This window comes from Zalophus californianus, chromosome 13 (assembly GCF_009762305.2).
Source record: "Zalophus californianus isolate mZalCal1 chromosome 13, mZalCal1.pri.v2, whole genome shotgun sequence".
Taxonomy (NCBI): Eukaryota; Metazoa; Chordata; class Mammalia; order Carnivora; family Otariidae; genus Zalophus; species Zalophus californianus.
In genome coordinates this window covers 27006835-27028544 of record NC_045607.1, presented here as the reverse complement: position 1 = coordinate 27028544, position 21710 = coordinate 27006835, and the positions used below count along the sequence as shown (strand labels likewise).

Sequence of the window (21710 nt, the reverse complement as noted above, 5' to 3'; positions counted from 1 at the left end):
ACATTAAGTACTGTTGGCTGTTGTTATGAATTTCATAATCCCAACTTCAAAATAACTTTCTCCTTTTGTTGATAATTTGTATAACTATTTTTCTAATCCAATCTACCATTTTTAACCTTTGTCCTTAAGTTTTAAAATATGTTTTGTGTCCTTATATCTGTAATAAGTGATTTCAAATGGTGGTGTCAAAGAAGAGTTGTTAAATCCTAATTGAAAGAGGATTGGGAGTTCTGACTCATGCAATCTGACAATAGGGGTTAAGTTAACTAGACAGTCTTACAGAAGCTTGATGGTGGCTAGTCAGCAGATGGATTAGCTTGACCAGCTGCTTTTTTGTCTGTGAAAATAACTTGGACTTCAGTGTTGTGTTAGCAACAGATGCTCTGTTTGAGTAGAGGAAGAAAACATAATTGCCTTGGGTATGTCAGGCATACTGTTGGATACAGAAAACCACAGTATTATCTCCTAGAAATAAACAGAAGGATTTTGTTTATATCGAGTTTCTGGGACACTTTTGCAAACAGGATGTGTTATGGATAGGTGGCTTTGTTTGATACTCAAACCTTTTGATTATGTCCTTAAGTGGTTTTAAGATAAAATCCCAAAGGTTTCTGTACCCGATTAAATGCTTATGTTCGAGGAAACCAATGAAACAACAGACATTTACACCTTTCTAGAATCTTGGCCCTTAGAATTTGATAGTTTACGGTTTTGCACAGGAGATCATTTGTGTTCATAGGGGTTGCTGTTTCTAGGAAAGGTACATGCTGTAGGATAATAAAGGTGGAGAGGAAGGGGGAGATGTTGCCAAGAGCATACATTGTAAATTGTTTGGTTTCTCCCACTCCCCGCCCCCGCCCCCCCCCAGCATATTCTTTACTTTGTACTTGGAAAGTGGTAGTGACCGGTGAGGGTTGACGGACAAATGTAGACTGAGGAGATTGAACCGAGTAGGGGGAGTTTTATTTTGTATTTTTTAATTTTTTTCTTCAAGATTTTATTAATTTATTTGACAGAGAGACACAGCAAGAGAGGGAACCCAAGCAGGGGGAGTGGGAGAGGGAGAAGCAGGCCTTCCTGCGGAGCAGGGAGCCTAATGCGGGGCTCGATGCGGGGCTCCATCCCAGGACCCTGGGATCATGACCCCAGCCGAAGGGAGACGCTCAACGACTGAGCCACCCAGGCACCCAGAATAGGGGGAGTTTTAAAGCATGACAAGCTGTAGCAAGTAGCAAGTACACATGGCTTCCTTATCCCAGTTTCCTCCTCTACCCTGGTATTTGCTCTTCTTTTCCTTCATATTGTACCTTAGCAATTCAGAGACCTCCACCATATCCAGAAAACCAACCATTTTCATGTTCCAAAATTACTTCTTCTCAGTCCAAAAAATAGTATTTCCTAAAGAAATACGAAGTCAGCACCCCTAACCCCTGTGTTGTTCAAGGGCCCTTGATGAGTATTGTTCTGCATCCAGTATTGTGTTAGATTGCTTTAAACCTTCATGATAGCTCTTATTCCAGTTGCACATCTATATGGAAAACCAAACTCAGAGGCCAACAGACTTCTTCAGGGTTGCACACTAGCAAGTGATAGTGTGGATTTAAGCCCCGTCTTTCTTCACAGCCCAAGCTTTATTCATTACCACCCTTCTTTCCTGAATCCTTTGTCTTTAATGGTGATATGATTAAATAAAATTTAAGATGTTAATAGGAACGAATCCCTGTAGTTTGTTTTTTTTTAGGATTTTACTTATTTCTTTGAGAGAAAGCGAGAGAGAGAGAGAGAGAGAGAGAGAGAGAGAGAATGCCCGTGCATGTGCATAGGAGCAGGGGGAGGGGCAGGGGCAGGTGGAGAGGGAGAAGCAGAGTCCCTGTTGAGAAAGGAGTCTGACCTTGGGCTGGATCCCAGAACCCTGACCTGAGCTGAAGGCAGACGCTTAACTGACTGAACCATCCAGGCGTCCCTGTAAAGTAGTTTTTTTTTTTTTTAAGAAGCTAATTAAATCTAGTGAAAATAGTTGATAGAAAGTAATAGAACATGATTTACATAAAACCCTGGAATTTGGTCTGTCTTGATGCCGTGATAAAATCAGTATTTTTCTAGTGTGTATAAATATGTGTGTGTGTGTGTGTGTGTGTGTGTGTGTGTGTGTGTGTGTGTGTCTGTGTCCCCTCTCTCCGGCTCTTTTTCTTTTTTGAAGGAGGGTCTTAGCTTTCTAAAGTAGAGCTGTGAACAGGAAAGTACAAGTAGAGTTTTATATACCCTACCCAAATGCAACCGCAGTCATTCCCATGGAACGGATCAAAGTAATCTGGGATATACAGGCATGAGGTACCCTCTTCAAAGGACCATACTGACATACTCTTGATCGCTATATTTAAATACAGGTATGTTCATTTTTTATTGAACTTGGCAGTTTTAAAAAATTGGAAATAACAGTTGAACAACACAGGGGTTAGGGGTGCTGACATGCCCCCGACACAGTTGAAAATATGCATATAATTTTTGACTCCCCCAAAACTCAACTGCTAATAGCCTACTGCTGACTAGAATAGTAAACTGGAAGCCTATGGGTAACATAAACAGTCATTTGGCATACATTTTGTATATGGATCATATGTTGTATTCTCACAATAAAGTAAGCTAGAGAAAAGAAAATGTTAAGAAAGTTATAAGAAAAGGAAAATATATTTACAGTACTGAACTGTAAAAAATCCATTTATAAGTACACTGGTGCAGTTCCAACCCAGACAGTTCAGAGGTCGATGGTGAAGCAGATTCATCCATCCATCTTTCTTTCTCTTTCTTTCCTTCTTTCTTTCTCTTCTTTCTTTCTTTTTCTTTCTTTCCTTCTTTCTTTCTTTCTTTCTTTCTCTCTCTCTCTCTTTCTTTTTTTTAATTTTAATTTTAACACTGCTTCTTTGCGATGGATGTAAGCAGGATTATTCATGCAGTAAACACATACTGAATGTTTGCCATGGTGATAGATAATGCACTCCAGCCTAGGGTGGACAATATTTTAAAGTTGGTAGATTTTATCTCCAGCTTTCTTTTTGTATGTTTTACATTCTCAGTTTGGCACTCTTTCTCATTCTCAGTTGGCAGTCAGATCCACAGGATTCTGATAGAATCTGGTCTTAGTTATTGATACTTGTTGATTGATAGCTAATTATATTTTGAGCTAATTTATAACAAGGTGTTAGCACAGCCAGCCTGTGTAGTTTTGTTACATTATAAATATAAGTAATAACAAGCTTATTGTAGGAAAATATGAAATGTAGGTAAATGAAAATAAAATGAAAATCACCCATAATCCTGCCACCCAGAGATAACCTGTTTTAACATTTGTATGTAGTACATTCCAGTTTTTTAAATGTATATAGAAACTTAAGAAGACTATGGTATCATGCTATGGTAATACTGCTTTATAGTTTGTCTTTCACTTAATATAAATCTTTTATCGTGTATTATTGTATACTTAATTCAGAATTCTTTGGATGTATTGCTTGGTTTTAATTTTTTTTAAGATTTTTTATTTTTTATTATATGTATAAAGAGAGTACAAGCAGAGGGAGCGGCAGGCAGAGGGAGAGGGAGAACCTGACGTGGGGCTCGATCCCAGGACTGTGGGACCATGACCTGAGCCGAAGGCAGACGCTTAACTGTCTGAGCCACCCAGGTGCCCCTATTGCTTGGTTTTTAATCAGTACTCTTTGTTGTATATTTATGTTGGTCCCAACCTTCTAGTGTTATAAATAACACTGAGATGAACATTTTGTAGCCAAGTCTCTGCTTATACCTTTAATTATTTACTTAGAATAAATTTAGTAGAAATGGAATTATTGAGTCAATGTGTCTAAACTTTTAAAAATCTTTTGGTATGTATTGCCAAGTTGCCCTTCAGAAGGGTTGTTAGTTTATACTAACCCCTATCTTCTTTTCACTGTACCTCCCTCAGATGGTGGGACCTCTGGTTTCTTTGGCTGAATATGAGCTTCCTAGACTTCAGTGAATGGAACAACCAATTCATCGGTCACTGCGCATGGATAAGGCTTCTTTAGCTTGTCACTTGTTATATTTCTTCAAATCCTAGGTCGGAGAGTACCTCTTCTGTCCTGATGTCTTACAGCTGGGCTCAGGGTTTAAAGGCAGAATTCCGTACCAGGCCTTTTATTAGATTTTTTTTTTTCTGTGGATCACCTCAGTTGCCTCTGTAAATAGGTAGTGTTAAGAGAGGGCATGGCTTTCTACCATCTATTTCTGATGATCAGATTCCTGAATTCCTCAGCAATATATAATTCTCCTTTTTTAGCTCTTCACATAACATCTGAGCAAATACTCTTTTTTTTAATTTTAATTTTTTTTAAGACTTTACATATTCATTTGCCACAGGGAGAGAGAGAGAGCACGCGAGGGAGAGCGCGTGCGCACTAACGGGGAGTAGCAGAGGGAGAGGGAAAAGCAGACTCCCTGCTGAGCAAGGAGCCCGATGCAGGACTCGATCCCAGGACCTGAGACCATGACCTGAGCCGAAGGCAGACGCTTAACCGACTGAGCCACCCAGGTGCCCCTCTTTTTTTTTTTTAAAGACTTTATTTATTTATTTGACACAGAGAGAGAGACAATGAGAGCAGGAACACAAGCAGGGGGAGTGAGAGAGGGAGAAGCAGACTCCCCACTGAGCTGGGAGCCTGATGCGATGTGGGGCTCCATCCCAGGACCTGAGATTATGACCCGAGCCGAAGGCAGACGCTTAATGACTGAGCCACCCAGGCGCCCCTGAGCAAATACTCTTTCTTTTTTTAACAAGAGAACAAATCTACACCTTTATTTACTTTTCATTAAATTTAAATCCTTGAGGGGTACAGCATCACACGGATTCTGTGGCCAATGGCTTTAGCGGGAAGGTTGCTTCGGAATTTGGCATGAACCATGCCACTGTTTCCATGAGCACGAGTTACTTTTCCCCAGATTACTCTGGTTTTGTTTGGTTTGCCACCAGGAGTCACTGTGTTGTTCTTTGCTTTGTACACATAAGCACATCTCTTGCCTAGATAGAATTCCGTTTCATCTGGAGCATAAACACCTTCGATTTTAAAAGAAGAGCTGTGTGCTCCCTCTGGTTCCGGAGACCCCGTTTATAGCCAGCAAAAATGGCCTTGGACCACAGCCTTCCAGACATTATTTGGCATTATAGGAGTGCTGTTCCCAGTAGGCCTCCACAGACTCCCAAGATGGCGGAAAAAGCGCAAATACTCTTTATTTGTGTTGCCAGAGCTATGGGGAGCTGGTGAGATTCTGGTTGTCTAGCTTGTCAACTGGATAGAACTTTCTGGAATTTAACTCTTGTTACCTAATTCAAAGGAGAAGTTTGGTATGATGCAAGTGGCATCATTCCTGGTAGCATTAGGATATTTTCCAGGAATGCTGTATGCTGGTTTCATTGATCCCTTTGCTCTGATTGCAGAAACCCTATGCTTGTTTTGTACACTCCATGGCAGTGTAAGCAGCCTAGTGTGGTATAAAAGTACAGGCAGCTTCCTAGATTTGAATTGTGACTGCCACTTGATAGCTGTGTGATCTGAGAAAATTTCTTAACTTCTCTAACCTTACTTTTCTTCAACCATAAAAATGCAAAGACTGATACTACTTTTTAAAAATCTGTTGTGATGGGGCACCTGGGTTGCTCAGTCGTTAAGCATCTGCCTTCGGCTCAGGTCACGATGCCAGGGTCCTGGGATCGAGCCCTGCATCAGGCTCCCTGCTCCGCAGGAGGCCTGCTTCTCCCTCTCCTGCTCCCCCTGCTTGTGTTCCCCTCTTGCTATGTCTCTCTCTGTCAAATAAATAAATAAAATCTTAAAAAAAAAAAATCTGTTGTGATGATTGAAAAGATACTCCATGTTGACAGTTTAACACAGTTCCTGGCACATAGAAGGTGCTTAGTGAATACTACTGAAATTTACCATAAAAATAGTTTGATCCTCTTAAATGGTAGATTGGCTAGTGATATTTGCTGTGATTCTAGATTTGTGTATTTCAGCGGTCTGGAATACTAATGTAGAATTTGAATCAGAAATCTTCTCTTGGTGTGAGTAGATACTGCTGGGAAACACAGGTGTCGAAGTGTTTCTCTAATTATGACCACATGGTCATTGAGGTCCTCAGATTCAGACTAGCATATAAATCTGGGTATCATGGTTTTCTGCCACTGGTTCTAAGAACAGGAAGTTTCTGCGCCGTAATTTCAGGGGCTGGTTGCGCTGGATAGTTTTCAAGTAAGTAACCCAAGCTGGCAGTTTTTTGTTGGATGTAGCAGAATTAAGACTCAACATTTGAATTTGTCATCTTCACATATATTAAGCTAAAACCAGTAGAACTGTGCCATTTCAAATTTTGGAAGTCATCATGTTCTCACATGTATAAGATGATAGACTTGCTGTAGGGTTGCCCTTGTATCTGGCAGGGTGGTACATGTTACAATTTGTTGATCAGTTCTAGTTTTTACAATCTTGAAGTAAAATCTTAGTCTTTTTGGTGCCCTTAGATATTCTTTTCATGTACCTCTGATCTTTATTTTAGGTAGTACAGTGTAATAATTAAGAACAACAGACTCAGGAGTCAGACTGCCTTAATTTGAATCCAGGCTGCCACATTTTAGCACTGAGATCATGGGCAAACTATCATTTAACCTCTCTGTACCTCAGCTTCCAAATTAGAAAATGGGGCTAATAATAGTATCCTACTTCACAGGACTCTTGAGAGGATTAAATGAACTAATATATGTAAAGAGCTTAAAATGGTGCTTGGCACTTAAGAATATAAAAGTGTTATTTATTATTTTGCTTGGAGACTATTGTGCTTTTACTTTATATGATTTATTGTGACTATAAGCATAACATTAAGCTATGCTCCTTTGAAAAGGGTACCTCATGCCTTGTACATCCCAGCATCCTAGATTTTTGCTCCATTCCATGGGAATGATTGCAGTTGTGCTTGGCTGGGGTGTATACTCCCCCCACCCTTACTTTTTTTGGTTTTTGTTAGCATAGCACTTACCTTAGCCTATTTCCCTAGTCACGTAATTGACAGGCCCAATCTTGATATAGTAGTTTTATTTTTGAGATCCTGGTAACTGTGGTTCTTGACCAAAGGATAATGGCTGAGATTGCCTGTGCACCTTCCTTTGGAGATATATGTCCTATATATTTTACTGTGATCCAGCAGAATTGGTATTTGACAAAGCATATCTTCAGACCTATATCACCTAGAACCCTTAGTCATGGCCACCTGAAGTCTTGCAGAATATAATTATGTTGGAAGGTAATGGGAGACTTGAGGTCTGAGATGAAATCTGAGACTCTTGTAGGCATCCTTTCACATTGATAGAATCCCACAGAGCAGATGTCTTCCTTCATCATCAGGGTTTTATAATAACTGAGGCTAATATATATCACACTGAGCTCATTCCATAAATGCGTTTTTGGAACTTGTCTTAATGATGGAACTTTTTTTTTTTAAGATTTTATTTATTTATTTATTTGACAGAGAGAGACACAGCGAGAGAGGGAACACAAGCAGGGGGAGTGGGAGAGGGAGAAGCAGGCTTCCCGCAGAGCAGGGAGCCCGATGCGGGGCTGGATCCCAGGACCCCGGGATCATGGCCTGAGCCGAAGGCAGACGCTTAACGACTGAGCCACCCAGGTGCCCCAGTGATGAAACTTCTTTTAACAATACATCATGTATATGTTTTAGAACAGTGCTTATAGGCAGAGGAACTGATGATAGGTGTGAGGGTTCCCAGGTGGGAAACAAGGCATTTTAGAAATAAGGCTATGCAGCTGGAATGCAGCAAGGAAGAGGAAATCTGGTGTGAGTTGAAGCAGGAGAGGTAGGCAGTGGGAAGATCATGCAGCGTTTTACAGATTATGTAAGGTTGTGTTAACAGGTCATGTTAAAGATTTTCAGTTTTATCCAAGGACCAGTGGAAAGCCATTGAAGACCAACTATTAAGCAGGAAGAGTGATGCTATCATATTATTCTAGCTGCAGTATACAGAACTGGTTATTGGGGAGAAAGAATGGATCACAAGCCAGTTAAGTTTTACAGGCGTAGAAGTTGAGATATGATATTGACTTGTACTAAGATAGTAGTAGTGATTATAGAACTATGTAGGAGGTAGAATCCACAGGACTTGGTGACTACACGTAGAGAACAAATGAAAGGAGAGGATGTAATGATGATGGCCTAGTTTCTGATTTTGCAGCTAGTACCACCATTTGCAGAGATAGAACACTAGAGAAGGGCTCAGGTTTAGTGGGGGACATTATGACATGTTGAGTTTTGAACTGCTTGTGAGACATCCAAGTGGAGATTCCAAGTAAGCAGTTGGATGAAAATGGTCTGGAGCTCAGAAGAGAGGCTCTGTATCTAATGGTGCTCCGATTATGCAGAGCTTACATTACATTCATTGAGGCTTTTGGCTTTGTGCTTCCTCCTCAACTTCTTTATCATTGCTGTGTCTCCATTATAAAAGCTATTGATTAATTGTGGAGGCCCTAAAGGAATAAAGTGGGGTAGAAAACAAAAAGGATTATGTATCTTTTAATTCTTTTTTGTCTCTTTCTCTAAGTTTCTGAATATAGATATCCTGCCCTGGCATGTTGCCTGCCATATTTAGAAAACACTTTAACAAAATTATGTTGGATTTGATACCTATTCAGCTAGCCTCCTGCTGCATACCTTTTATATATTAGGCACACACTATCCCTGTATACACCTCTTCTCTGAGTCCTACCACCTACAGAAAACTTTAGCCGCATAGCACATACACAAGCTGGAGTTAAGTTTCAGAACTCACTTCATGGAATCCTAATCCTTTAGTTTTTATAAGTTTTGGTATTGGTGGTGGTACTTAAATATTTTGGTTACTTGCAGTTTGTTTTCTAGTTCTGCTCAGCTCCAAGTTCCTTAGTTTTTTCTGTCTTCATGCCATTTTCACCCTTAGTCTAGCCAGTCCCTGTTCTTGTGAGGACCAGAATGGTTGAAGCCCTGGTCCCCTTGATAATTTATTTCTCATCTCTTCCTGATGGACTTCCACTATAGGAGAATACTAAATGTGAGTTCTTAATTATAGTCTTTTGCAACTGATCATTCTCTCCAGATAAAAGGGCAAGTGGCTTCAGAGCTTCTGGAGCCCTTCAGCAGTCTATCCTCACAGAACTTTCAGGATACCTTCCTTTCTTCTTAGAAAAGCTTAGGGTAGAGGCAACACTTCATCTATATTAGCTATCAAGGTCACATTGGTTGCTTTGGGTTCTGACTCTTAGTCATCTGGATGATCGTTTCTTCTGCAGCCATGTTTTTTCTTTTTTTAAAAGATTGTATTTATTTATCTGAGAGAGAGAGCACGTGAGAGAGTGAGCATGGGGGGGCAGGGCAGAGGGAGAGGGAGAAGCAGACTCCCTGCTGAGCAAGATCACTACCTGAGCGGGAGGCAGACAGACGCTTAACTGACTGAGCCACCCAGGTACACCACTGCAGCCATGTTTTCTAATACATTTGGTAGCTGTTAAAATACAGGTGACCTTAAATGCTGAGGCTCCAAAGCCCTCTACAGCTGGCTTGTCCATTTGTATAGCATCTCAGTGGTGTATATTACAGCAAAGGCTCCAAAGCTCTCCTTACCTAGAGATTGGAGTAACACCTCCACCCTGAGAATCTCAGACTTCAGTCTTTGTTACTTTGGCAGTAAGGTAAGCTGTTTTTCTCAGGATGTGGGCCCTTTATTTAGGTGTTCCATGGTAGACCCTCATTGTGTACTAGAACTCCCAGTGAAGTGTAAAATGTGAACCTTAAAGCATTTTCTCTGCAAAGAATGAGATATTTCCCTGAAATAGTATATCAGCCTTTAAAGACCTTTCCTTCCCCACTACTTTCCGGGGGAGTATGGTATTTTTAAAGCCTTAGGTAATTCATATAGAATACCATTACTCCAAAAGCTTTAACGCACAGATCATAGGGTTTCTTTCCAGAAATACTGCCAATGACACTTCATAGGCCAATACAAATTGAGAAAGGTCATTTTTCATTTTCTGGTGCTAGCAGAATTTTGAATGAATGAAAGGGGAATAGTCTTTACCTTTAGATTTTTTTTAAATAGTCTTTACCATAAGATTAACTGTAATCTCAGGGTATTATATCTTGGAGGTATGGAGCAGTACCATACACGAAGGATCCTGATGATTAAGTTTGTGTAACTTATATGTCAGCTGTCTTCAGGTGCAGCTTTGTTTTTGTCAGATACCAACCTTGACATGGACTTTTAAGTTTTTTCCAACCAAAACCAATGAGCAGTATAAGTTTTACAGGAGAGAAGAGTAGCTTTCTCTTGTTATGGTATTAGAGGGATCCTGAAAGAGCTGCTTATGCCTTGGTTTGTTTTTGAAAGGTGCTAATATTATAATATTACTTTTCCATTTCTAAAGGTAATATTTACATAAATAAAAACAGAAATTAGTGAAATTCTGGTAAAGGAATTTGGTTGTAACATTTTAGCTTGTATTCACATGCAGCTATTATAATTCAGGAATCTGGCATATGGCAAACATATATAGAAATTCTGGTATTCCAGGAATAAAATTCAGAAAGCTTTTGTTTATTATTAACTGCAAATTAAGCAGATCTATATAGGCTCTTTGCCCTGTCCCAATCTTAGAAACATATGGACTGTTTGGATAGTTTAGGCCTCTAAAGCTATGTCAAGTATGGTAGCTTTGAGCCCCATTTGGTTATTGAGCACTGGAAATGTGACTCATTTGAATTGAGATGTACTGTAAGTGTAAAATACACATCAAATTTTGAAGACCTAGTACCAAAAAGGAGGGAAAGAAGGAATTTGGTAATTGTTAAATTTTGATTACATGTTGAAATAATATTTTGAATCAGTTGGGTTAGGTAAAATACTAAAATTAAGTTCACTTAAGTTTTACTTTTTTGATGTGGCTACTGTTTGGCCCTCACTATATTTCTGTTGAATGTTGCAATTGGTAAAGGCTGTATTCTTCCCTCTAACATTACTGTGAGAACAGAGTCTAGTAACTTTCAGTAGGTGGGTAATTTTTTTTTTTTTTTTTAAGATTTATTTATTTGAGAGAGAGAACAAGTGGGGGGAGGGGCAGAGGGAGAAGCAGACTCCCTGCAGAGCAGGGAACCTGACTTGGGACTCAATCCCAGGCCCCTGGGATCATGACCTGAGCTGAAGGCAGACGCTTAACCAGCTAAGCCACCCGGGCACCCCAGTAAGTAGGTAACTCTTAAAAGTATAAAGGATTTAGCTTGAAAACTTTAATAAAAATTAGAGCATTTAGATGTTTTTGACTATACCCAGTAAATAGCAGGGAGCTTTAAAATGGTAGGAGGCTTCTCATTAAAATGTTTGGAGCTTAGGGGCGCCTGGGTGGCTCAGTCGGTTAAGCGACTGCCTTCGGCTCAGGTCATGATCCTGGAGTCCCGGGATCGAGTCCCACATCGGGCTTCCTGCTCGGCGGGGAGTCTCCTTCTCCCTCTGACCCTCTTCCCTCTCGTGCTCTCTCTCTCTCATTCTCTCTCTCTCAAATAAATAAATAAAATCTTTAAAAAAAAAAATGTTTGGAGCTTAGAGGTTACCTAGCTAAGACAAATAGGCTTTAGCTATCTCCAAAGAATTTTTGCTGCAGAATTCCCGAAATACAGAGTTTGTTACTAAATTTAGACAAAAAATAAAAGTGGAAAGCTGTTTTGTACTAGGGAGGTTTTTTGGGTTGTTTTGTTTTGGTTCTGAACTAGTTCTGCCTTTTTTGTATACCAGTGCTTCACAGTTTTTTTGTGAAATTTCCTTCAGTGTTTATTGAACTCACATATATCCTGGTGATTGAAATTTAGTTATTGAGTTGAATTCATGGGGCCTAACTCCTCCTTTTCATGGGATAAAATTTCTCCTAGAAGACTCTTCATTTTTCCTTTGAAGTTCACGAGTATGCTTAGCACTGGACAGAGCTTAACCTCAAGCAATGATTCTCTATTATGGAAATTCTAACAGTTTTATGTCATGAAGAGTCTTAGCAAACCAAAATTTTAAAAGAATATATAATTTATTGTGTGGATATTTCATATGATGGGCAAATTGGTTAGACTTAGAGACAGTATTCTAAAGAGGTAAACTGCATGGATTTTGGAGGCAGAGCTTAATTTTTACCTTCCTAGCAGTTACTACCATTTTCTCATCTGTACCATATGGATGTGGACCCCTGCCATTAGGAGGGATAAAAGGGGAGGCAGCTATAGTCCGTTTACCAAAAAGAGCCTAGTCTCTTTTTTTCTTTTCTTTTTTAAAGATTTCTTTATTTTAGAGAGAGAGAGCAGGCAATGAGAGCAAGAATCAGGGGGCAGAGGGAGAGGGGGAGAGAGAATCCCAAGCAGACTCCCGCTGAGCCCGACTCGGGGCTCGATTTCATGACCCCAAGATCATGACCTGAGCTGAAATCTAGAGCCAAATGCTCAACTGAGAGAGCCCAGTCTTAATTGAAGCTTACTCTACACAGTCTAATGATTGTGCAGAACCATTTTTACTCTTCCGTTGTGTTTTTAAATATATATAGAACCTACCTTGGATGAATAACTGGAAGACTAAGTCCACTGCCCTCCTTTTCTACATCTCTGTACTACCATTCTTGCCCCTACAACTATGCCCACTCCTGCCCCAAGTCCCAGCTTCATTCTGCCCCTCTGCTGGTTGTCTTTGTATTCAGATCTTGGTGCACCTGTTTCTGGGAGGAACACCAACAGGATAAACAGCTAACTCTTGGTGTTAATCTTCTTTCATAGCATAATTTCATTGTATTATTAAACTAAAATACCACCAGTGGTGAGGATGGGAAGAAATAGTATGGGTAAGTGAATACAGCAGAGAGCCCTAGGCAGCCTCAGGGATGATGATAATACCTCCTTATCTCCAGGGATTCTTGTGAGAATTAAATGAGAACTGTTGTGATTATTTTTAATTTTTTACTACTCTAATGCCTTATGAACATTTATTAAAATATCCCTTTATCAGTTTATTTCCTGAGCTCTTTATGTATAGCTGTTTATCAATGTCCGATTATATTTTGAGGAGAACCTTTATCACAAAATCTTATAGGACATTATTAAAATATTTACACTTGTAAGTGCTTACAGAAACAAGGCTTGTGCTTCTGGGAAAATTATAAAGTACAAGTACTTGCATTTGAATTTTACTGAGAATACAAGTACCTTGTATGGATTTTGCTATTACTACCCATTAAGAGTTACTGAACAACTAGACCTATGCTGTCCAATATGACAGTACTTGTCCCACATGTGACTCTAAAACGTGAAAATAATTAAAGTTAAAAACAATAAACTCAGTTCCTCAGTTCTGTCTACATTTCAAGAGCTCATTAGCTTCATATAGCTATTGACTACCATTTTGGACAGCCTATATAGGATATATCCATCATAGCAGAAAATTTTATTGTACAGCACTGAGCTAGAGAGTATGGGAAGATTAAATAACCAAGTGTTTTATTTAAATAGGAAGCACTATCAAAAAGTCTGAGGTATTTGCTACAAAAATTACTTATTTATTATGGTTTTACAGAATCTGTAAATATTGCAATGAATATTATAATTTTAGCTACAAGTTTATTATCTACTTTCATATTTCTTTTTTTATTGTTATGTTAATCACCATATATTACATCATTAGTTTTTGGTACAGTGTTCCATGATTCATTGTTTGTGTATAATCTACTTTCATATTTCTAAAGTGTTTTTTATTTTTATAAATAAATAAAATGTCAACTTTTACTGCCTCTTTGTTTTTCTTCCTTATAGCCTAATATCATATTAGAAAGTTCCATTTGTTTTTGCAGCATTTAAGGATTTGGTTTTATTCCTTGGCCCTGGCCCTATGATCTAAAATAATACTATTAGTATTAAGTAATATATTTTTTTAAATTATTTTTTCTTTTTGCTGCTCTGTTTGGGTGAGTTCCGTTGTTTTTTTTTTTTCTTTTTTTAAAGATTTTATTTATTTGAGAGAGAGAGAATGAGAGAGAGAGAGAGCACATGAGAGGGGGGAGGGTCAGAGGGAGAAGCAGGCTCCCTGCTGAGCAGGGAGCCTGATGTGGGACTCGATCCCAGGACTCCAGGACCATGACCCGAGCCGAAGGCAGTTGCCTAACCAACCGAGCCACCCAGGCACCCAGTATTAAGTAATATTGATCATCTTCAGTACGAAAGGTATGGTGGTGATTAAATTGTGCCCTAGGAATAAGAGGTGGTAAAACAGTACAGATACATACCCCATCTTTTGTAATTATAGGCCTTTGGAAATTTAACAATGAGAAGCTTTACCTTTCTCCTCTTATATGGTTTGTTTAGAGAATTGTTACGGTTTATAATTCTCTTATTAAAATATCATAATGCTAAGTGTTTTTCTTGTTTTAATCCTAGGAAGCTCTACAAAGGATCATTTCAACCCTGGCAAATAAAAATGACGAAATTCAGAACTTTATTGATACACTAAATCAAACACTAAAAGGAGTTCAGGTATTAATCTTTTTAAAAATGTTTGTGTAATATGTCACAATGAATGATTGTTGGGCCAAATCAGAAGTATAAATATACTACATCAACTCTAGATTATAAATTAAAGGAGGTGAGAGTAAGGTTTTTATTTTCTTTATTTATTTAAATCCATGAGCTTTTTTTTTTTTTTTTAAGATTTTATTTGAGAGAGAGCATGCACGCACAAGTGGAGGGGAAGGACAGAGGGAGAGGGAGAAGCAGACTTCTGGCTGAGAAGGGAGTCTGATGCGGGGCTGCATCCCAGGACTCTGGGATCATGATCTGAGCCGAAGGCAGACGCTTAACCAACAGCCATCCAGGCGCCCGCCTCAGGAGTAAGGTTTTTTTTTTTTTTTTTTTTTTATTGTTATGTTAAAGGAGTAAGGTTTTTAAAAGGTAGATAAATAAAAATGTTTTCCTTACTATTTCTGTACTGTCAATGGAAAGTCAAATAGTAAAGAAAGAAGAAGACTGCAATAGTAGTTGGTAGGGAATATTATAGTGCTCACTTTTGACCCTTTCCATTGTAGATTTGTCTTTTGTAATTCTAATTAAGAACAAATTATATTTTTTAGAGTACTGGGAAGTTAACCATTTCTTTTACAATAAACAGTGGAAAGAAAATGTGGATGGTAAGAGGTCTGCTTATAGAACTGGAAGAAAGTAAAAAATAAAGTGCCCTAATGAGAAGGAGGAATACTTAAGGAAATGGCCCCAGGTTTGGGGAGATAATCCATACTGTATGTAATCAAATGTTGATGAATATGCCTTAGTGAATTTAATGGTCATTTTTTGGTGAAGTAAACAAGATTTATAGGATACTTGTTGACAGTAAATCCTTTTCTGTGGTTTTTGTTTGAACCTAGGTTATTGCCTGGGTCTTGGCCTGTTAAACCTTATGGTCCTTGTATTTCCTTTATTTCTGAATTTGTTGTAATTGATTAGTTGATTAAGATCTTCACCACTTTAACTGTCTTTCCCAAACTTTTTACTAGAAAATTTGGTGAATCTATGAATCCAGTGTCTTTAAATAAACAAAGCTAGTTGTCCTAAGGCTTATATATAAGAGAATCATCACATTTGACATCTGGAAAAAGAGACTGTGAGCTAGCCCAAACTATTTTTCTGGTTAATAAATTATTAGTATTCTACCTTAGAATCCAGAAAAAAAATAGAGGGGGAATTTAGCTTCATTCTTGTTCCTGGAGATGGGAGCATAAGAGGTAGTAGGCAAGAGATTGTAAGGATGTGCCCATTGGTTTGAGTAGTCCATTCTCTTTTTACTGATGAGTAACCTGAGGTCCAGGAATTTAAGTGGCTTGTCCGAGGTCACACTGTTACTAAGTGGTTAATGTGAGATTTGACTTAGGTCCTTTGCCTACCAGACTGCACATTTCTTTATCACTGCAAGTCAATTAGTAAAATGATTAACACCACTTTTGGTAAGACTCCAGTGAGGTGATGTCTGGCTTTTTTAAAAATTATAAGCGAAAGGGACACCTGGGTGGCTCAGTCGTTAAGCTTCTGCCTTTGGCTCAGGTCATGATCCCAGGGTCCTGGGATCGAGCCCCGCATCGGGCTCCCTACTCTTCTGGAGAGTCTGCGTCTCCCTCTCCCACTCCCCTGCTTGTGTTCCCTCTCTCACTGTATCTCTCTCTGTCAGATAAATAAAGTGTTTTTAAAAAATTATAAGCAAAAGATTGGTTTATGTTATTACAGTAGATTGTACATATTAGTTCTCTTAACCAGTGCCAGTTCTCTGAATTGAATGATTCATCTAAATTGAAAAATGCCTAACATAATTTCTTCTGTGTCATAATTGCTGCAAGTATGGATATTGCTTATCTAGAGATTTCACACATATTTGAAGTTATTGTTGAAATACCAGCATCTTGCTTAATTGAGGCAGTGAGGAACTCTGGGAAGTCAGCAGGCTTGAAATACTTTATTGATTCTACCTCCGGTAACTAGTTGTGTGGCTTGGGGCAAGTCACCTTTCTGTATTTTAACTCCTAAAATTTAGGAGTTTGACTACAAATTCTAGTCAGTAGATGACTTCTGAGGTTCTTTTGAGCACTAAAATTCAGTGTTTGATAAATCTCTTAGGTCCAGTAAGGAATTGCTTGGTCTTTTAAGTTCTGTATATCTTGTGTAAATGCACTGTTTTAGACAACCTGAAAGATTTTAAGATTTCACAAAATTAGCCCCGTCCCTGTATGTGCACACTATTCTTCAGTTATGGAATCAAAATCTCTGGAATACTTTATTAAAATGCACCATCGATGATTCTGATGCACAACAAGGGTCACGAACCACTGGCTTAGGGTCTGCCTTGGAACCTGAAGGTTTGGACAAGTTGGCAACCGTAAAACCACCTTTCACGTTGTCTTGTGGAAACAGTGTTCAAAAGGTGAAAAGAATATGGGCTAGTCCATAAAAAGCTGCTTAACTCATAGCATAACTGAGATAGTGCTGTCAGCATTAGCAGCCAGCTTCTAGGGTTTACCTGTTTTTAAAGCCTTTGTCACATACTAGAATTTTGTTGTTTATATGATTTTAGCCTGAGGTAGTTTATACTGTGAATCTGTTTTCTCCTTTGCTAAGCATATCTTTCAGTTTTCCAGTGTTTGACAGCTTCGGTAAAATCATTGTTTTGTTTATTAAACAGGAAAATTCTTCTAACATACTTTCTGAGTTAGATGAAGAATTTGATAGTTTATATTCTATTTTGGATGACGTGAAAGAAAGTATGATTAACAGTATCAAGCAGGAACAAGCTCGTAAGTCACAAGAGTTACAGGTGAGATCATTTAACATATTTAAATATGAATAATTTTAGTCTATTTAATACTTGATTTATTGACAGCAAAAATCAGTGAATTTCTGTGAATAACTACTTTTATCTTCTAGAAAAATGATTATTAACTTTGTTTTGGTTATAGATATCTTTTTTTTTCTTAATTGTGATAAAAACCCAAGATTTACCCTTATAACCATTTTTAAATGTACAGTTCAGTACTGTTAACTCTGTTAACATTTTTGTGTAACAGATCTCTAGAACTTTTTATCTTTTAAAACTGAAACTCTATACCCATTGAACAACAACTTCCTCTTTGCCCCTTACCCCACACCTGGCAAACACCAATGTGTTTCCATGATTTTGATTATTCCAAATACCTCATATAAGTGGAATTATTCAGTATTATGGCTCAGGTCATGGTCTCAGGGTTCTGGGGTTGAGCTCCGCATCAGGCTCTCCACTCAGCGGTGAGTCTGCTTCTCCTTCTCCCTCCTGTGATCTCTCTTGCTTTCATTCTCTCTCAAATAAATAAATAAAATCTTTAAAAAAAAATAAACTGAGATGTGACCTATAACATTATGTCAGTTTTAGATGTACAACGTAATATTTTAGTTTTTATACATATTGCAAAATGACCACCAGACTAAGTCTAGTTGACATCCATCGCCACACAGTTACACGTTTTTTTCTTGTGATGAGAACTTTTAAGATCTACTCTTTTTTTCTGAGGCTGTTCACAAATTATTGCTTTAAATTGTTTGTCATATATTTTTTTTCATCAGTTGCAGATAACACCCAGTGCTCGTTACATCAGGTGCCCTCCTTAATGCCCATCACCTGATTATCCCTTTCCCCCACTCACCTCCCCTTCAGCAACTCTCAGTTTGTTTCTTATAGTTGAGAGTCCCTTATGGTTTGCCTCCCTCTCAATTTTCATCTTATTTTATTTTCCCTTCTTTTCCCTTATGTTCATCTGTTTTGTTTCTTAAATTCCACATATGAGTGAAATCATATGGTATTTGTCTTTCTCTGACTGACTTATTTTGCTCAGCATAATACCCTCTAGTTCCATCCACATCATTGCAGATGGCAGGGTTTCATTGTTTTTGATGGCTGAGTAATATTCCACATCTTTTTTATCCACTCATCTGTCAGTGGACATCTGGGCTCTTTCCATAGTTTGGCTGTTGTGGACATTGATGCTATAAACATTGGGGTGCACGGGCCCCTTCGAATTACTCTGTCTGTACCCTTTGGATAAATACCAAAAGTGCAATTGCTGGGTCATAGGGTAGTTCAATTTTTAACTTTTTGAGGAACCTCCATACTGTTTTCCAGAGTGGCTGCACCAGTTGGCATTCCCACCAACAGCGTAAGAGGGTTCCCCTTTCTACACATCCTTGCCGACATCTGTTGTTTGCTGAGTTGTTAATTTTAGCCATTCTGAGTGGTGTGAGGTGGTATCTCATTGTGGTTTTGATTTGCATTTCCCTGATGCTGAGTGGTGTTGAGCATTTTTTCATGTTTCTCTTGGCCATTTGTATGTCGTCTTTGGAGAAATGTCTGTTCATGTCTTCTGCCCATTTCTTGACTGGATCATTTGTATTTTGGGTGTGGAGTTTGATAAGTTAAGTTCTACTTTCTTAGCAATGTTTAAATATACAGTACAATAGGAGCACCTGGCTGGCTCAGTTGGTAGAGCATTCGACTCTTGGACTTGGGGTCTTGAGCTCAAGTCCCACAATGGGCCTAGAGCTTACTTTAAAAAATATATACAGTATAGTATTAATTCTTTTCACCATGCTGTACATTACATCCCTAGGACTTATTTTATAACTGGAAATTTGTACCTCTTGACCACCATCACCCATTCATCCATATTTTTAAATTTTTTGGTAGTAGCGATCTTAATGGGTGTGAGATGATACTGTTTTTAAGTGGTGCCTGCAAAGATGTTAGGACCATCTTCTCTTCCTGTATCATCATTTGAGATCTTCATTTTTTCCAGTGATTCCACTGTTTTCTTTTTTCCTTTTTTTTATTGTACATCTAATTATCCTTTATAACTCTTAATACTTGCTTCTCAATGCCACAAAAATTTTGGCAATTTTTTTTTCATAGGAATAGTGATCTAGGGGAGATGAAGTGTTATTGAGATGACAGTAGGCTGCAAAGTAAGACTGAGTTGTTGAAATATAAGCTTAGTGAACATAACTTCATTGTTGTGTTATGATTCAAAGGAAAAGCTAGGATGGCATCAGCCTAATGGTAATTCAAACCATAAAGCTTTTTTGGGATAGTTTAAAAACCAAATATTAAAAAGAATCACAACTTGGCTACCAATGCCATTTCTTTCTTTAGTTGGAGACAGTAGAACATCTCTGTTCTTTTGGGTTCATAAACTTGATAGCATGTTGTTTTCATTAAAATTTTATCACTCTAAATAACTGACAACTTACTGCTCTTTAAATTGTATTCCTTTATATCATTTTTTTAAACTTTTCCTCTTGACTTGAAAGCAGATTCATAGCATTTTCTTTCTTTTTTTTCTTTTTTAAAGATTTTATTTGAGAGAGAGAGAGAGAGCATACCCGCAGGGGGAGGGACAGAGGGAGAGGGAGAAGCAGACTCCCCGCTGAGCAGGGAGCCCCATATGGGGTTCGATCCCAGGATCCTGAGATCATGACCTCAGCCAAAGGCAGACGGTAAACCAGCTGAGCCACCAGGTGCGCCCATAGCATTTTCTTAGAATAAGATATTTTATCTTAAACTTTGACCTCAGATTGGATTCTTTCACTTTAATAGTTTTTTGAGATATATTGCTTATTTTTTTTTGTTATTTTTTACTTTAATATACTACATTAACTTAGTCTCCCCTCGTGATCCTCTGTAGACCATTTGTAGCTACCATTTTGTTCTCAGTGATTTTGCTTAAACTTTTCATAAAGCTCTTATACAAATGGGGTATTTCAAATAGTGGTTTGTTAATTATTCTTTGGAACTCATAAGAGGAATACTAGGAATAGTAGTATTTTTAGGAAATTGTGGTTAGGTTCTTAGAATAACACATGAAAACCTATTTTAACCCAAAATATGGCAAAACTATTCTCCTTTTCCAGAGATATAACACATCCAGAAACCAATAAAATGAGCCATAATTTATCCTTACTGCTGATCTTAAGGGATACCTAAGTAGATTTGAATATGGAATAGATAGTAGTAAATAGATATTAATATTCTGAAGAAGAACTTTGGGTACATTAAAAAACTTAGATGTTTCTATGTTTAAAGGTATCACTAACAATATTTTTGCATGACTGGGCTTAATTTTAGACCACAGATGATAGAGTGACAGATAACTGAATAAGAAAGACGACTGGTACGTGAAATTAATACATTACTATAACAGGGCACATCACTGTAACAGTTACTATCTTTTGTTCCTCTTTATTCTTTTTGAAATCTTGGCACTTGCATTTGTGATTCCTATGTTACCCAATTTTGGAAACTATAAATTAGCATTTATGGTAGTATGTATTACTTGAGTAATATGATGAATGGAGTACTAAAATTGTGTTCAACTGTATGTACCTATAACTTGATTCATAAACTTTCGTTTAAATTGTGAAATATCATCAAGAAACCTAATCTTCATTTATAGAGGATGCTGTCTGCAGATGGATTATTTTGATATTTTAATTTAAATTGTTGATAGTTAAAAAAAAATTGTTGATGGATTTCTGACAGCCCTGATTGAGAAAAATCTTTAAGTAAATTTGACCTGAACTATTTATAATTGCTTTATTTTGTGTTGTGTTTTTAAATGATGACTGTATCTGTATCTGTATGCAATTAAGCTGTTTTGGACAAATTATGGAAAGATGTTAAGTACAATATAAAGGACAGTTAAAATTTGTTACATATATGACTAGTCAATATGTTACTTTAATAGCTCCCTAAAATATTTTTTGTTCAATTTTTGCTATTAAAATTGTAAGTTCATTATAACAGTATATATTTAAGGTTCTCATGGAAATAGGAAATTTTATTTTAAAGATTTATTATTGTTTTTTAGAGTCAGCTCAGTCAATGTAATAATGCCTTGGAGAACTCGGAAGAACTACTAGAATTTGCAACACGGTCACTAGATATAAAGGAACCTGAAGAATTTTCAAAGGTATAAAAAAACCAGCCAAAAAACCTAAACTAACCACTTAAATAGGAGAGGCTTATTTTAAAAAATGATGTTTTCCCTTTCAATTTTGGATTTATTAAGTCATTTCTA

At 37.8% G+C, this 21710-nt stretch overlaps 1 protein-coding gene across 6 annotated transcripts in view; it reads left to right on the top strand.

The window, feature by feature from the left end:
• The window catches only part of FSD1L (fibronectin type III and SPRY domain containing 1 like), a 73301-nt gene that overhangs the window by 7915 nt on the left and 43676 nt on the right, over positions 1 to 21710 (top strand). For 5 of the 6 annotated variants that reach the window (XM_027615059.2, XM_027615060.2, XM_027615054.2 and 2 more), the window contains exons 2-4: positions 14512 to 14607; positions 17294 to 17425; positions 21501 to 21602. In XM_027615059.2, coding sequence (XP_027470860.1) covers positions 14512 to 14607; positions 17294 to 17425; positions 21501 to 21602 — 330 coding nt within the window. Of the gene's footprint in view, positions 1 to 3958; positions 3962 to 14511; positions 14608 to 17293; positions 17426 to 21500; positions 21603 to 21710 lie in introns of all 6 variants that reach the window. The other variant, XM_027615055.2, reaches the window with a different exon arrangement.